Below are 18,128 nucleotides of genomic sequence, written 5' to 3' on the forward strand. Positions count from 1 at the left end.
CTCGATAATACTAGCCTGGAATCGATCAACTGCTGCCTCCTCCTCAAGTAGCCTCTCCTCGATAATACTAGCCTTGAATCAATCAACTGCTGCCTCATCCTCCTCAAGTAGCCTTTCCTCGATAATACTGGCCTTGAATCGATCAACTGCTGCCTCCTCCTCAAGTAGCCTCTCCTCAATAATACTGGCTTTGAATCGATCAACTGCGGCCTCCTCCTCAAGTAGCCTCTCCTCGATAATACTGGCCTGGAATCAATCAACTGCTGCCTCATCCTCCTCAATTAGCCTCTCCCCGATAATACTGGCCTGGTATCAATCAACTGCTGCTTCCTCCTCCTCCTCAAGTAGCTTCTCTTCGATAATACTGGCCTTGAATCAATCAACTGCTACCTCATCCTCCTCAATTAGCCTCTCGATAATACTGGCTATGAATCAATCAACTGCTGCCTCCTCCTCCTCAAGTAGCCTCTCCTCGATAATACTAGCCTGGAATCGATCAACTGCTGCCTCCTCCTTAAGTAGCCTCTCCTCGATAATACTGGCCTTGAATCGATCAACTGCTGCCTCCTCCTCAAGTAGCCTCTCCTCCATAATACTGGCCTTGAATCAATCAACTGCTGCCTCCTCCTCAAGTAGCCTCTCCTCGATAATACTGGCCTTGAATCTATCAACTGCTGCCTCATCCTCCTCAAGTAGCCTCTCCTCCATAATACTGGCCTTGAATTGATCAACTGCCTCCTCCTCCTCAAGTAGCCTTTCCTCAATAATACTGGCCTTGAATCAATCAACTGCTGCCTCCTCCTCCTCAAGTAGCCTTTCCTCGAAAATACTGGCCTTGAATCAATCAACTGCTGCCTCCTCCTCAAGTAGCCTCTCCTCAATAATACTGGCCTTGAATCGATCAACTGCTGCCTCCTCCTCAAGTAGCCTCTCCTCGATAATACTAGCCTGGAATCGATCAACTGCTGCCTCCTCCTCAAGTAGCCTTTCCTCGATAATACTAGCCTGGAATCGATCAACTGCTGCCTCATCCTCCTCAAGTAGCCTTTCCTCGATAATACTGGCCTTGAATCAATCAACTGCTGCCTCCTCCTCAAGTAGCCTCTCCTCAATAACACTGGCCTTGAATCGATCAACTGCTGCCTCCTCCTCAAGTAGCCTCTCCTCGATAATACTAGCCTGGAATCGATCAACTGCCGGCTTCTCCTCAAGTAGCCTTTCCTCGATAATACTGGCCTTGAATCGATCAACTGCTGCCTCATCCTCCTCAAGTAGCCTTTCCTCGATAATACTGGCTTTGAATCAATCAACTGCTGCCTCCTCCTCAAGTAGCCTCTCCTTGATAATACTAGCCTGGAATCGATCAACTGCTGCCTCCTCCTCAAGTAGCCTCTCCTCGATAATACTGGCCTTGAATCAATGAACTGCTGCCTCCTCCTCAAGTAGCCTCTCCTCGATAATACTGGCCTTGAATTGATCAACTGCTGCCTCCTCCTCAAGTAGCCTCTCCTCGATAATACTGGCCTTGAATCAATCAACTGCTGCCTCCTCCTCCGCAAGTAGCCTTTCATCGATAATACTGGCCTTGAATCAATCAACTGCTGCCTCCTCCTCAAGTAGCCTCTCCTCGATAATACTGGCCTTGAATCGATCAACTGCTGCCTCCTCCTCAATTAGCCTCTCCTCGATAATACTGGCCTGGAATCGATCAACTGCTGCCTCCTCCTGCTCTTCAAGTAGTCTGTTTTTAATTATACTGGCCTGGAATCAATCAACTGCTGCCTCCTCCTACTGCTGCTCAAGTAGTCTGTTTTTAATTATACTGGCCTGGAATCAATCAACTGCTGCCTCCTCCTCAAGTAGCCTCTCCACAATAATACTGGCCTTGAATCGATCAACTGCTTCCTCCTTCTCCTCAAGTAGCCTCTCCTCGATAATACTAGCCTGGAATCGATCAACTGCTGCCTCCTCCTCAAGTAGCCTCTCCTCGATAATACTAGCCTGAAATCGATCAACTGCTGCCTCCTCCTCAAGTAGCCTCTCCTCGATAATACTGGCCTTGAATCAATCAACTGCTGCCTCATCCTCCTCAATTAGCCTCTCCTTGATAGTACTGGCCTTGAATCAATCAACTGCTGCCTCCTCCTCCTCAAGTAGTCTCTCCTCGATAATACTAGCCTGGAATCCATCAACTGCGGCCTCCTCCTCAAGTAGCCTCTCCTCAATAATACTGGACTGGAATCGATCAACTGCTGCCTCCCCCTCAAGTAGCCTTTCCTCGATAATACTTGCCTTGAATCAATCAACTGCTGCCTCATCCTCTTCAAGTAGCCTCTCCTCGATAATACTAGCCTGGAATCGATCAACTGCTGCCTCCTCCTCAAGTAGCCTCTCCTCAATAATACTGGCTTGGAATCGATCAACTGCTGCCTCCTCCTCAAGTAGCCTCTCCTCGATAATACTAGCCTGGAATCGATCAACTGCTGCCTCCTCCTCAAGTAGCCTCTCCTCAATAATACTGGAATCAATCAACTGCTGCCTCCTCCTGTTAATCAACTTGTCTCTTCTCAACAATACTGGCCTGAGAGGTGAGCAATCTACTGCTGTCTCCTCCTGTTCCTCGACTTGTCTCTTCTCAACAATACTGGCCTGAGAGGCGAGCAATCAACCGCTGCCTCCTCCGGCTGCTCAACTTGTCTCTTCTCAACAATACTGGCCTGGGTGCAATCAAGTGCTGCCGCATCCTCCTTGTAAACTTTTTTTTTCAATATTTTTTGTCACTATTTTGGCACTTTTATTTACTATATTTTATTATTATTTCTATAATTATTTTTTATTTTCTCATTATTTTTTTCCCCACTTTTTTCATTGTAATATCAACTGCAACCAAACGGAACTATACCCTATCACACTCCCACTATTGTAGCTGCAATTATTCAGCCGTTAGAGCAAGGTTCATTTTCGGTTCGGTTCGGACCAATCCGAACTTCACGAAAGTTCGCCGGATCGAACCGAACCGAACTTTTCAAAAGTTCGCTCATCCCTAATTATTACCATATGGGGGCACAGCAGGGGTCATTATTACTATATGGAGCACAGTAGGGGACATTATTACTGTATGGAGGGCACAGCAGGGGGCATTATTACTATATGAGAGCACAGCAGGGAAGACATCATATGGGGGACACAGCAGGAGACATTATTACTATATGGAGGGCACAGCAGGGGACATTATTACTATATGGAGGCACAGCAGGAGACATTATTACTATACGGGGGCACAGCAGGAGACATTATTACTATACGGGGGCACAACAGGGGAAATTATTACTATATGGAGGCACAGCAGGAGACATTATTACTATATGGGGGCACATCAGGGCTCATTATTACTATATGGGGGCACATCAGGGGTCATTATTACTATATGGGGCACAGCAGGGGTCATTATTACTATATGGGGCACAGCAGGAGACATTACTATATGGAGGCACAGCAGGAGACATTATTACTACAGTATAAGAATTATGGTGCCAGGATATTAACAATAAAAAACAAATCATTTATTTTATCAAAAATTGGCAATATGTTTTTCATTGTAACTCCTTTACTGTACTGCTAGGTGTGTGCCACATATCACGATGGATACAGAGCCACTGCTGTATGTGCTGTAGGGGGACCAAGGTCAGCAGAGAAGGGAAGACGCACAGCGGAGAGCATTCTCAGGAGGTAACAGCTTCCCCAACCCAGGAACACTCTGTGACTCTTGTTACTAAATAATGAAAGCGTTTTCTACATTCTGATTCAATGGTTTTTATTAAGGTTTTTTGAATAAAGAAAACAGTAGTAAACAATCAGTATACAAGAAAACGGTATACACATGAGATGTACAGTTAAAAGTATACATCAATTTTCTTAACAGTATATAAAAATTTTCTGCTATTTTAAGCAGAGAAATTATAAGAAAATAAGAAAGAAAGGAAAAGAACTCAAGTCCATTATAAGTGTCAGCACAGACAGCTCTCTGACAGGTAGCAGGTGTCTCCCTGATCTAACAGGGAATCTGACTTACATGGGACAGATCCCCTTTCGGCGCGGCCCCGGACACTCAGTCCACATCTTTACTTCTTCTACTACAAAGAGTTTTAGAACCTGGATTTTGTACTTTGTAACATTTATTGCTCATTTTATTATTTTGATCTGATTACAACTGGGGACTGTGCAGGAAATCTCTGTATCCCGTGTATATACCTGTATCCCTCGTGTATACCTGTATCTGTATATACCTGTATCCCTCGTGTATATACCTATATCACTCATGTATATACCTGTATATCCTGTGTATACCTTTATCCCTTGTATATACCTGTATCCCTCATATATATATGTGTATCCCTCATATATACCTGTATATCTCGTGTTTTTGGCTATGTTCACACAACGTAAAACTACGGTCGTAGTTCTCGCCGCAGAACTAAGGCCGTAGTTTTGCGGTGTGTGACACAGCTTTGTGTTGAATGGGATCCCGGCCGGAGCGTACACACATCGTATGCGCTCCGGCTGGGATCTGTGCGGCCCCGCAAATAACTGACAGGTCAGTTTTCTGCGGCCGGAGATCAGTGAATTGCGACCGCAGAAAGCCCTGTCAGTGCACACAGTGAAGCGAGCGGCTCCGGCCGCTTGCTTCACTGTGTGCTATGGGAAGCTCTGATGCGGGTGCACGCTAATGTGCCTGCATCAGAGCTCCGCGGCTGGAAAGATCACCCGGCCGGGATGATCCGGGCTGAGACCTGTATCCCTCATGTATATACCTGTATCCCTCGTGTATATACCTGTATACCTCGTATATACCTGTATCTGTATATACCTGTATCCTTCTTGTATATACCTGTATCTCTTGTGTATATACCTGTATATTCCGTGTATACCTTTATCCCTCGTATATACCTGTATCCCTTGTGTATATACCTGTATCCCTCATGTATACCTGTATCCCTCGTATATACCTGTATCCCTCGTGTATATACCTGTATCTGTATATACCTGTATCCCTCGGATATACCTGTATCCCTTGTGTATATACCTGTATCCCTCATGTGTATACCTGTATCCCTCATGTGTATACCTCTATCCCTCATGTGTATACCTCTATCCCTCGTGTATATATCTGTATCCCTCATGTGTATACCTATATATCCCGTGTATACCTGTATCCCTTGTGTATATACCTGTATCCCTCGTGTATATACCTGTATCCCTCGTGTATATACCTGTATCCCTCGTGTATATACCTGTATCCCTCGTATATACCTGTATCCCTCGTATATACCTGTATCTGTATATACCTGTATCCCTCGTATATACCTGTATCCCTTGTGTATATACCTGTATCCCTCGTATATACCTGTATCCCTCGTGTATATACCTGTATCCCTCGTATATACCTGTATCCCTCGTATATACCTGTATTTGTATATACCTGTATTTGTATATACCTGTATCCCTCGTATATACCTGTATCCCTCGTATATACCTGTATCTGTATATACCTGTATCCCTTGTATATACCTGTATCTGTATATACCTGTATCCCTCGTATATACCTGTATCTGTATATACCTGTATCCCTCGTATATACCTGTATCCCTCGTATATACCTGTATCCCTCTTATATACCTGTATCCCTCGTGTATATACCTGTATCCCTCGTATATACCTGTATCTGTATATACCTGTATCCCTCGTATATACCTGTATCTGTATATACCTGTATCCCTCGTATATACCTGTATCCCTCGTGTATATACCTGTATCCCTTGTGTATATACCTGTATCTGTATATACCTGTATCCCTCGTATATACCTGTATCCCTCGTGTATATACCTGTATCCCTTGTATATACCTGTATCTGTATATACCTGTATCCCTCGTATATACCTGTATCCCTCGTATATACCTGTATCTGTATATACCTGTATCCCTCGTATATACCTGTATCCCTCGTATATACCTGTATCTGTATATACCTGTATCCCTCGTATATACCTGTATCTGTATATACCTGTATCCCTCGTATATACCTGTATCCCTCGTATATACCTGTATCTGTATATACCTGTATCCCTCGTATATACCTGTATCCCTCGTATATACCTGTATCCCTCGTGTATATACCTGTATCCCTTGTGTATATACCTGTATCTGTATATACCTGTATCCCTCGTATATACCTGTATCTGTATATACCTGTATCCCTCGTATATACCTGTATCCCTCGTGTATATACCTGTATCCCTTGTATATACCTGTATCTGTATATACCTGTATCCCTCGTATATACCTGTATCCCTCGTATATACCTGTATCTGTATATACCTGTATCCCTCGTATATACCTGTATCCCTCGTATATACCTGTATCTGTATATACCTGTATCCCTCGTATATACCTGTATCTGTATATACCTGTATCCCTCGTATATACCTGTATCCCTCGTATATACCTGTATCCCTCGTGAATATACCTGTATCCCTTGTGTATATACCTGTATCTGTATATACCTGTATCCCTCGTATATACCTGTATCCCTCGTGTATATACCTGTATCCCTTGTATATACCTGTATCTGTATATACCTGTATCCCTCGTATATACCTGTATCCCTCGTATATACCTGTATCCCTCGTATATACCTGTATCCCTCGTATATACCTGTATCTGTATATACCTGTATCCCTCGTATATACCTGTATCTGTATATACCTGTATCCCTCGTATATACCTGTATCCCTTGTGTATATACCTGTATCCCTCATGTATACCTGTATCCCTCGTATATACCTGTATCCCTCGTGTATATACCTGTATCTGTATATACCTGTATCCCTCGGATATACCTGTATCCCTTGTGTATATACCTGTATCCCTCATGTGTATACCTGTATCCCTCATGTGTATACCTCTATCCCTCATGTGTATACCTCTATCCCTCGTGTATATATCTGTATCCCTCATGTGTATACCTATATATCCCGTGTATACCTGTATCCCTTGTGTATATACCTGTATCCCTCGTGTATATACCTGTATCCCTCGTATATACCTGTATCCCTCGTATATACCTGTATCTGTATATACCTGTATCCCTCGTATATACCTGTATCCCTTGTGTATATACCTGTATCCCTCGTATATACCTGTATCCCTCGTGTATATACCTGTATCCCTCGTATATACCTGTATCCCTCGTATATACCTGTATTTGTATATACCTGTATCCCTCGTATATACCTGTATCCCTCGTATATACCTGTATCCCTCGTATATACCTGTATCTGTATATACCTGTATCCCTTGTATATACCTGTATCTGTATATACCTGTATCCCTCGTATATACCTGTATCTGTATATACCTGTATCCCTCGTATATACCTGTATCCCTCGTATATACCTGTATCCCTCTTATATACCTGTATCCCTCGTGTATATACCTGTATCCCTCGTATATACCTGTATCTGTATATACCTGTATCCCTCGTATATACCTGTATCTGTATATACCTGTATCCCTCGTATATACCTGTATCCCTCGTGTATATACCTGTATCCCTTGTGTATATACCTGTATCTGTATATACCTGTATCCCTCGTATATACCTGTATCCCTCGTGTATATACCTGTATCCCTTGTATATACCTGTATCTGTATATACCTGTATCCCTCGTATATACCTGTATCCCTCGTATATACCTGTATCCCTCGTATATACCTGTATCCCTCGTATATACCTGTATCCCTCGTATATACCTGTATCTGTATATACCTGTATCCCTCGTATATACCTGTATCTGTATATACCTGTATCCCTCGTATATACCTGTATCCCTCGTATATACCTGTATCTGTATATACCTGTATCCCTCGTATATACCTGTATCCCTCGTGTATATACCTGTATCCCTTGTGTATATACCTGTATCTGTATATACCTGTATCCCTCGTATATACCTGTATCTGTATATACCTGTATCCCTCGTATATACCTGTATCCCTCGTGTATATACCTGTATCCCTTGTATATACCTGTATCTGTATATACCTGTATCCCTCGTATATACCTGTATTCCTCGTATATACATGTATCTGTATATACCTGTATCCCTCGTATATACCTGTATCCCTCGTATATACCTGTATCTGTATATACCTGTATCCCTCGTATATACCTGTATCCCTCGTATATACCTGTATCCCTCGTGTATATACCTGTATCCCTTGTGTATATACCTGTATCTGTATATACCTGTATCCCTCGTATATACCTGTATCCCTCGTATATACCTGTATCCCTCGTATATACCTGTATCCCTCGTATATACCTGTATCCCTCGTATATACCTGTATCCCTCTTATATACCTGTATCCCTCTTATATACCTGTATCCCTCGTATATACCTGTATCTGTATATACCTGTATCCCTCGTATATACCTGTATCTGTATATACCTGTATCCCTCGTATATACCTATATCCCTCGTATATACCTGTATCCCTCGTATATACCTGTATCTGTATATACCTGTATCCCTCGTATATACCTGTATCCCTCGTATATACCTGTATCCCTCGTGTATATACCTGTATCCCTTGTGTATATACCTGTATCTGTATATACCTGTATCCCTCGTATATACCTGTATCCCTCGTGTATATACCTGTATCCCTTGTATATACCTGTATCTGTATATACCTGTATCCCTCGTATATACCTGTATCCCTCGTATATACCTGTATCCCTCGTATATACCTGTATCCCTCGTATATACCTGTATCTGTATATACCTGTATCCCTCGTATATACCTGTATCTGTATATACCTGTATCCCTCGTATATACCTGTATCCCTCGTATATATACCTGTATCCCTTGTGTATATACCTGTATCTGTATATACCTGTATCCCTCGTATATACCTGTATCCCTCGTATATACCTGTATCCCTCGTATATACCTGTATCTGTATATACCTGTATCCCTCGTATATACCTGTATCTGTATATACCTGTATCCCTCGTATATACCTGTATCCCTCGTATATACCTGTATCCCTTGTATATACCTGTATCTGTATATACCTGTATCCCTCGTATATACCTGTATCTGTATATACCTGTATCCCTCGTATATACCTGTATCCCTCGTATATACCTGTATCTGTATATACCTGTATCCCTCGTATATACCTGTATCCCTCGTATATACCTGTATCTGTATATACCTGTATCCCTCGTATATACCTGTATCCCTCGTATATACCTCCTCCACACAGGAGAACATTTCTAAGACCTGTGAATCTTTGCTTTTCTCTCCTCAGAACCCGGGAAATGTTTGCCCAGCTCGGTCTGGAGGATTATAGCGCGGTCCATGTGCAGGTTATTGGTGCTGAAGATGTGTACGGAGCCCACGCTAGAGGAAAAGAGGTGAGATTGTATATTCCCTATATTACACAGAGGGAGATTATCAATCACTGCCGGATACTGGAGAGTTATAGAAGAATAGACACATTCCCATTGTAAACTGTACGGAGGGAGGGGGAGAGAGGGGGAGGGGAGGGAGAGAGAGGGAGAGAGGGAGGGGGAGACATAGAGAGGGAGAGACGGAGGGGGAGGGAGAGAGGGGGGGGAGGGGAGACAGACAGAGAGAGAGAGGTAGAGGAGAGGAAGGGCGGGACAGAGAGGAGAGGGGGAGACAGGGGGAGGAGGAGACAGAGAGAGGGAGGGACAGGGCGGCAGAGGAGAGGGAGACAGAGGAGGAGAGAGGAGAGGAAGGGCGGGACAGAGAGGAGAGGGGGAGACATAGAGAGGGAGAGACGGAGGGGGAGACAGAGAGAGGGAGGTACAGGGCGGCAGAGGAGAGGGAGACAGGAGGAGAGAGGAGAGGAGAGGAAGGGCGGGACAGAGAGGAGAGGGGGAGACAGAAGGAGCAGGAGACAGAGAGAGGGAAGGACAGGGCGGCAGAGGAGAGGGAGACAGAGAGAGGAGGAGAGAGGAGAGGAAGGGCGGGACAGAGAGGAGAGGGGGAGACATAGAGAGGGAGAGACGGAGGGGGAGACAGAGAGAGAGAGGTAGAGGAGAGGAAGGGCGGGACAGAGAGGAGAGGGGGAGACAGAAGGAGGAGGAGACAGAGAGAGGGAGGGACAGGGCGGCAGAGGAGAGGAAGGAAGATGGAGGGGAGAGAGAGAGCGCCCCGTGATGACAGACAAAATGAGAGCCTTATTATACGCTAGCATTTGTCTTGTCTGTGGTGACTGGGGTTGTAGTTCCAGGTTATTTTGTTCTGTTACTGGTTTTGTGAGGGAACCATCGGATGATGTGGTCGTATGTACAGGCACTGTGACTGGAGGAGCTCACCTCTCTTTTTATGACCTATGACCCCTCTGGTTATGACCTATCTCCCCTCTGGTTATAACTCATCTCCCCTCTGGTTATGACCTATCTCCCCTCTGGTTATGACCTATCTCCCCTCTGGTTATGACCTATCTCCCCTCTGGTTATGACCTATCTCCCCTCTGGTTATAACTCATCTCCCCTCTGGTTATGACCTCTCACCCCACTGGTTATGACCTCTCACCCCTCTGGTTATGACCTCTCACCCCTCTGGTTATGACCTGTGACCCATGTCTGGCCTCCTCAGGGTATTGGAACTTTTCTCCTGATGTAATTACTATTTGTACAATTGTCCCGTTGATTTGCCAGTCGGCCCCCGGCCATTGCTTTTGGCAGCTACGTCCCGTTTTCCCCCTAAATGCTGGAACTCAGTGTCCGTGCTTCATGTCTTCCCCTTGTGCACAGTTTGGCACAGTCTGTAGTCTTTATAGGGCTATAAATAAACTCTCAAAGACTTAATGGAGACTTTGAGGATTGGAGGATCAGTATGAAGCTGATTATTTCGGGAAGACGTTCTATAATTTCCTGTATAACTGGTGCGGTTATGGACCCTGCGTGCAGATATGAAAGTGTCAGAGCGTGAAGGTAGGATGTGCCGCTCCTGCGTCGCCTCCTGCGTCCTGTGTCCACTAATCAGCAAGAACATTGATTTCCTAACAATCGCACCTTGGAGGGCCGGGACATAGCGGGCAGCAAGTAACAAGGCAAGAAGGGGGGGGGGGGGGAATAGAAGAGGAGTCAGAGGAGTCCAGCACCAAGACTAGTAGGGAAGAACACACTCATTAGAGGAGACCATGAAAATCAGGCCAAGCCCCGACTAAAGTGCCACCCTGAGTGTATAGGTAAGGAAAACGGAAGGCGAAATTGTTCAGGGGCTCCCGAGGACCCACTCAGACGGAGCTTCACATCACACCAGTCTAGTACAGGAGAAGCAATGTGGTCGACTTTCCAGTAGTGACCGACAAGGAAGACTCTGCAGCTCTGTGGTACTGGACGCCATTCAGTTTCAGACACTTCTTCAGTAAGGCTCTACTGGCCTCCAGAGGAAGGGTAGCATCTGGATATAGACCCCCCGGAGGAAGGGCAGCATCTGGATATAGACCCCCCGGAGGAAGGGTAGCATCTGGATATAGACCCCCCGGAGGAAGGGCAGCATCTGGATATAGACCCCCCGGAGGAAGGGCAGCATCTGGATATAGACCCCCCAGAGGAAGGGTAGCATCTGGATATAGACCCCCGGAGGAAGGGCAGCATCTGGATATAGACCCCCGGAGGAAGGGCAGCATCTGGATATAGACCCCCCGGAGGAAGGGCAGCATCTGGATATAGACCCCGGAGGAAGGGTAGCATCTGGATATAGGCCCCCCCCCCCGGAGGAAGGGTAGCATCTGGATATACACCCCGGAGGAAGGGTAGCATCTGGATATACACCCCGGAGGAAGGGTAGCATCTGGATATAGACCCCCGGAGGAAGGGCAGCATCTGGATATAGACCCCCCGGAGGAAGGGCAGCATCTGGATATAGACCCCCCGGAGGAAGGGTAGCATCTGCATATAGACCCCCCGGAGGAAGGGTAGCATCTGGATATACACCCCGGAGGAAGGGTAGCATCTGGATGAAGACCCCGGATGAAGGGTAGCATCTGGATATAGACCCCCCGGAGGAAGGGTAGCATCTGGATATAGACCCCCCGGAGGAAGGGCAGCATCTGGATATACACCCCGGAGGAAGGGTAGCATCTGGATATAGACCCCACCCCCCCCCCCCCCCCCCCCCCCCCCCCCGGAGGAAGGGTAGCATCTGGATATAGACCCCCCGGAGGAAGGGTAGCATCTGGATATACACCCCGGAGGAAGGGTAGCATCTGGATGAAGACCCCGGATGAAGAGTAGCATCTGGATATAGACACCCCCCCCCCCCCCCCCCCAGAGGAAGGGTAGCATCTGGATATAGACCCCCCCCGGAGGAAGGGTAGCATCTGGATATAGACCCCCCCCGGAGGAAGGGTATGACCTGGATATAGACCCCCCGGAGGAAGGGTAGCATCTGGATATAGACCCCCCGGAGGAAGGGTAGCATCTGGATATAGACCCCCCGGAGGAAGGGTATGACCTGGATATAGACCCCCCCGGAGGAAGGGCAGCATCTGGATATAGACCCCCCGGAGGAAGGGTAGCATCTGGATATAGACCCCGGAGGAAGGGTAGCATCTGGATGAAGACCCCGGATGAAGGGTAGCATCTGGATATAGACCCCCCCCCCCAGAGGAAGGGTAGCATCTGGATATAGACCCCCCCCGGAGGAAGGGTAGCATCTGGATATAGACCCCCCCGGAGAAAGGGTAGCATCTGGATATAGACCCCCCCCCGGAGGAAGGGTATGACCTGGATATAGACCCCCCGGAGGAAGAGTATCATCTGGATATAGACCCCCCCGGAGGAAGGGTATGACCTGGATATAGGCCCCGGAGGAAGGGTAGCATCTGGATATAGACCCCCCCCCTCCTCCGGAGGAAGGGTAGCATCTGGATATAGACCCCGGAGGAAGGGTAGCATCTGGATATAGACCCCCCGGAGGAAGAGTATTATCTGGATATAGACCCCGGAGGAAGGGTAGCATCTGGATATAGACCCCGGAGGAAGGGTAGCATCTGGATATAGGCCCCCCCCCGGAGGAAGGGTAGCATCTGGATATACACCCCGGAGGAAGGGTAGCATCTGGATATACACCCCGGAGGAAGGGTAGCATCTGGATATAGACCCCGGAGGAAGGGTAGCATCTGGATATAGACCCCGGAGGAAGGGTAGCACCTGGATATAGACCCCCCCCCCCCCCCTGGAGGAAGGGTAGCATCTGGATATAGACCCCCCGGAGGAAGAGTATCATCTGGATATAGACCCCCCCGGAGGAAGGGTATGACCTGGATATAGGCCCCGGAGGAAGGGTAGCATCTGGATATAGACCCCCCCCCCTCCTCCGGAGGAAGGGTAGCATCTGGATATAGACCCCGGAGGAAGGGTAGAATCTGGATATAGACCCCCCGGAGGAAGAGTATTATCTGGATATAGACCCCGGAGGAAGGGTAGCATCTGGATATAGACCCCCCGGAGGAAGAGTATTATCTGGATATAGACTCCCCGGAGGAAGGGTAGCATCTGGATATAGACCCCCCCGGAGGAAGGGTAGAATCTGGATATAGACCCCCCGGAGGAAGAGTATTATCTGGATATAGACCCCGGAGGAAGGGTAGCATCTGGATATAGACCCCCCGGAGGAAGAGTATTATCTGGATATAGACTCCCCGGAGGAAGGGTAGCATCTGGATATAGACCCCGGAGGAAGGGTAGAATCTGGATATAGACCCCCCGGAGGAAGAGTATTATCTGGATATAGACCCCGGAGGAAGGGTAGCATCTGGATATAGACCCCCCGGAGGAAGAGTATTATCTGGATATAGACTCCCCGGAGGAAGGGTAGCATCTGGATATAGACCCCCCCGGAGGAAGGGTAGCACCTGGATATAGACCCCGGAGGAAGGGTAGCATCTGGATATAGACACCCCCCCCCCTCCTCCGGAGGAAGGGTAGCACCTGGATATAGACCCCCCCGGAGGAAGAGTATCATCTGAATATAGACCCTGGAGGAAGGGTAGCACCTGGATATAAAACCCGAAGGAAGGGTAGCATCTGGATATAGACCCCGGAGGAAGGGTAGCATCTGGATGAAGACCCCGGATGAAGGGTAGCATCTGGATATAGACCCCCCCCCCCCCCCCCCCCCCCAGAGGAAGGGTAGCATCTGGATATAGACCCCCCCCGGAGGAAGGGTAGCATCTGGATATAGACCCCCCCCGGAGGAAGGGTAGCATCTGGATATAGACCCCCCCCGGAGGAAGGGCAGCATCTGGATATAGGCCCCCCCCCCCGGAGGAAGGGTAGCATCTGGATATACACCCCGGAGGAAGGGTAGCATCTGGATATACACCCCGGAGGAAGGGTAGCATCTGGATATAGACCCCGGAGGAAGGGTAGCATCTGGATATAGACCCCGGAGGAAGGGTAGCACCTGGATATAGACCCCCCCCCTGGAGGAAGGGTAGCATCTGGATATAGACCCCCCGGAGGAAGAGTATCATCTGGATATAGACCCCCCCGGAGGAAGGGTATGACCTGGATATAGGCCCCGGAGGAAGGGTAGCATCTGGATATAGACCCCGGAGGAAGGGTAGCATCTGGATATAGACCCCCCGGAGGAAGAGTATTATCTGGATATAGACCCCGGAGGAAGGGTAGCATCTGGATATAGACCCCCCGGAGGAAGAGTATTATCTGGATATAGACCCCCCGGAGGAAGGGTAGCATCTGGATATAGACCCCCCCGGAGGAAGGGTAGCATCTGGATATAGACCCCGGAGGAAGGGTAGCATCTGGATATAGACACCCCCCCCCCCCTCCTCCGGAGGAAGGGTAGCACCTGGATATAGACCCCCCCGGAAGAAGAGTATCATCTGAATATAGACCCTGGAGGAAGGGTAGCACCTGGATATAAAACCCGAAGGAAGGGGAGCATCTAGATATAGACCCCAGAGGAAGAGTATCATCTGGATATAGACCCCGGAGGAAGGGTATGACCTGGATATAGACCCCCTGGAGGAAGGGTATGACCTGGATATAGACGGCCCCCGAATGATTATCGTTTAGATTCGAAAGACTTAACGATAATCTGAATGACAATCGTCCCGTGGAATAGGGCCCTTATTGACTTGTATTATTATTATTACACCGTTTGTGGAAATGAAATTGTGGCACTCACCATCTGCTTAAAAAACCTCTTTATTCCAGTATGGTGGTGGTGTGGAGGAATACAGGCTACGGCCGTTTCACGCGAACACTTCAGGGCCAGATGAAGTGCGGAAGTGTTCGCGAGGAAAGGGCCGTAGCCTGTATTCCTCCACACCACCACCATACTGGAATAAATGAAGACGTTTTTTAAGCAGATGGTGAGCGCCACAATTTCATTTCTACGAACTGTGTATCCAAGTATGCTGAACACTGCTGAGCACCACCTGGAAGGCTTGTAAGGCTGGAGTATATTGGCCTGAGCTCCAGCTGCTACTGCCCTCTAGTCCGCTGAGGATAGTGCCCTCTAGTCCGCTGAGGATACTGCCCTCTAGTCCGCTGAGGATACTGCCCTCTAGTCCGCTGAGGATACTGCCCTCATGCGTGAGTAAGGGGTCCGCCCCGAAACGTCGCGTCACGGCAGTAAGGAACGTCCACTCCGTTCTATGCACACCCGAGAGAGCCCACTAGCTACCGGTATGGATTCACCATGCGAAAATTTCTGAAATAAAACGGATAAAATTCAGCAACTGAAACGTGAGTCTACCTCTCCTTTATTTCTGAAAATATAAGGAATCATAAACAGTATTGTACGTATTTATACGGCACTCCAGCACCTTTATATCCGATATTATTGCATGTGTACGGGCTAGTGGCAGCCTGGGAGTCTGAGAGTGCACATCACCTGTGCGGATCATTGACACACACAGTGTATAAGAGACTTTGTTCACACTAGACATTTTTTGTACTTTTGATATTGTTACTATTATTATCATTATTACTACTTCTATTATTGTTAACGTATTAACTATTATATGTTTTACTCAAAAGAAGCTGTAATTGTTGTTATTTTAGTGTCCTCCATTTCTCTGCTTCTAGTAACACTCTATGACCCATTTCAGCTTGTTCGGGAAGCCGTCATTTGGCTCGGTGTTCATCACAAACAGAAGAAAGCTCTAGAAATCTTTGCAAGGGAGATTGCACCTGCAGGCACTGGAATGGGTAAATATCTTTGTATTGTCCCTGTTGTGTTACTGATGTAGATCTCCGTCTCATGCTACATACATACAGGTTTCCATGACTCCATGATTCCATGACTGATGGAAACCTGTATGTATGTAGGATGAGACCGAGATCTACATGTGACTGATGGAAACCTGTATGTATGTAGGATGAGACCGAGATCTACATGTGACTGAACTTCACTGAGAGTGTCCAGACACTTAGTGGCCACAGACACGCAGCAAATATCACATATATATATACATAGAGGGAGGTTTATTATGTCTGGTGTTTATAGCACTCGCACAATGCCGCTACATAAATCCCACACCAGAGCCTCTCCATGAAACCTACAGCACCTCAGAGCTGGAAATGGTAGTTGCGGTGCACGCAGACGCCTCTACTGTGTGGATCTGTGGGCCCAGTACATGAAATCTCTGTTTGTCTGAAAGTGTCATAGAGTTGTGTCCTGGGATAAATCACCTTCCCCTGATCCATTACATTGCACTCTCCAAGCCCTGCTGAAATTCCGTACAGGTATTGTTCCCATCCAGGTTGCAGCAGGAAGTCAGGAACGCCTGTCAGAGAGTCCTGCAGGGAATCAGGAACACCTGTCAGAGAGTCCTGCAGGGAATCAGGAACACCTGTCAGAGAGTCCTGCAGGGAATCAGGAACACCTGTAGCATGTCTCTATGACAAGTAACATGGCTGGAGGGGTAATTGCGTGTGCGCTAAGGGTGCTGTGTCTGCTGAGTGTGTTTTGCCTGGGCTGAGGGTGCTGTGCATGCGCTGAGGGTGTGCTGTGTGTGAGCTGTGTGTACTGAGGGTGCTGTGTGTGTACTGAGGGTGCTGTGTGTGTACTGAGGGTGCTGTGTGTGTACTGAGGGTGCTGTGTGTGTACTGAGGGTGCTGTGTGTGTGTGTGTGTACTGAGGGTGCTGTGTGTGTGTACTGAGGGTACTGTGTGTGTACTGAGGGTGCTGTGTGTGTGTACTGAGGGTGCTGTGTGTGTACTGAGGGTGCTGTGTGTGTACTGAGGGTGCTGTGTGTGTACTGAGGGTGCTGTGTGTGTGTACTGAGGGTGCTGTGTGTGTGTACTGAGGGTGCTGTGTGTGTGTACTGAGGGTGCTGTGTGTGTGTGTGTGTATTGAGGGTGCTGTGTGTGTGTGTGTGTGTGTACTGAGGGTGCTGTGTGTGTGTACTGAGGGTGCTGTGTGTGTACTGAGGGGGCTGTGTGTGTGTACTGAGGGTGCTGTGTGTGTACTGAGGGGGCTGTGTGTGTGTGCGCTGAGGGTGCTGTGTGTGTGCGCTGAGGGTGCTGTGTGTGTGTGTACTGAGGCTCCTGTTTGTGTGTGTGTGTACTGAGGGTGCTGTGTGTGTGTACTGAGTGTGCTGTGTGTGTGTGTACTGAGGGTGCTGTGTGTGTGTGCGCTGAGGGTGCTGTGTGTGTGCGCTGAGGGTGCTGTGTGTGTGTGCTGAGGGTGCTGTGTGTGTGTGTTGAGGGTGCTGTGTGTGTGCGCTGAGGGTGCTGTGTGTGTGTACTGAGGCTCCTGTTTGTGTGTGTGTGTACTGAGGGTGCTGTGTGTGTGTACTGAGTGTGCTGTGTGTGTGTGCGCTGAGGGTGCTGTGTGTGTGCGCTGAGGGTGCTGTGTGTGTGTGTGCTGAGGGTGCTGTGTGTGTGCGCTGAGGGTGCTGTGTGTGTGTGCTGAGGGTGCTGTGTGTGTGTGCTGAGGGTGCTGTGTGTGTGCGCTGAGGGTGCTGTGTGTGTGTACTGAGGCTCCTGTTTGTGTGTGTGTGTACTGAGGGTGCTGTGTGTGTGTACTGAGTGTGCTGTGTGTG

General features: G+C 47.9%; 1 protein-coding gene across 1 annotated transcript in view; it reads left to right on the plus strand.

Moving 5' to 3' along the window:
• LOC138797917 (uncharacterized) overlaps positions 1 to 18,128 on the plus strand; it is a 199,809-nt gene that overhangs the window by 91,403 nt on the left and 90,278 nt on the right. Inside the window, exons 12-14 of the mRNA XM_069978720.1 lie at positions 3,623 to 3,729; positions 9,378 to 9,483; positions 16,191 to 16,290. Of these exons, the coding sequence (XP_069834821.1) occupies positions 3,623 to 3,729; positions 9,378 to 9,483; positions 16,191 to 16,290 (313 nt within the window). The remainder of the gene's footprint in view (positions 1 to 3,622; positions 3,730 to 9,377; positions 9,484 to 16,190; positions 16,291 to 18,128) is intronic.

The sequence above is a fragment of the Dendropsophus ebraccatus genome, chromosome 7 (genome assembly GCF_027789765.1).
Source record: "Dendropsophus ebraccatus isolate aDenEbr1 chromosome 7, aDenEbr1.pat, whole genome shotgun sequence".
Taxonomy (NCBI): Eukaryota; Metazoa; Chordata; class Amphibia; order Anura; family Hylidae; genus Dendropsophus; species Dendropsophus ebraccatus.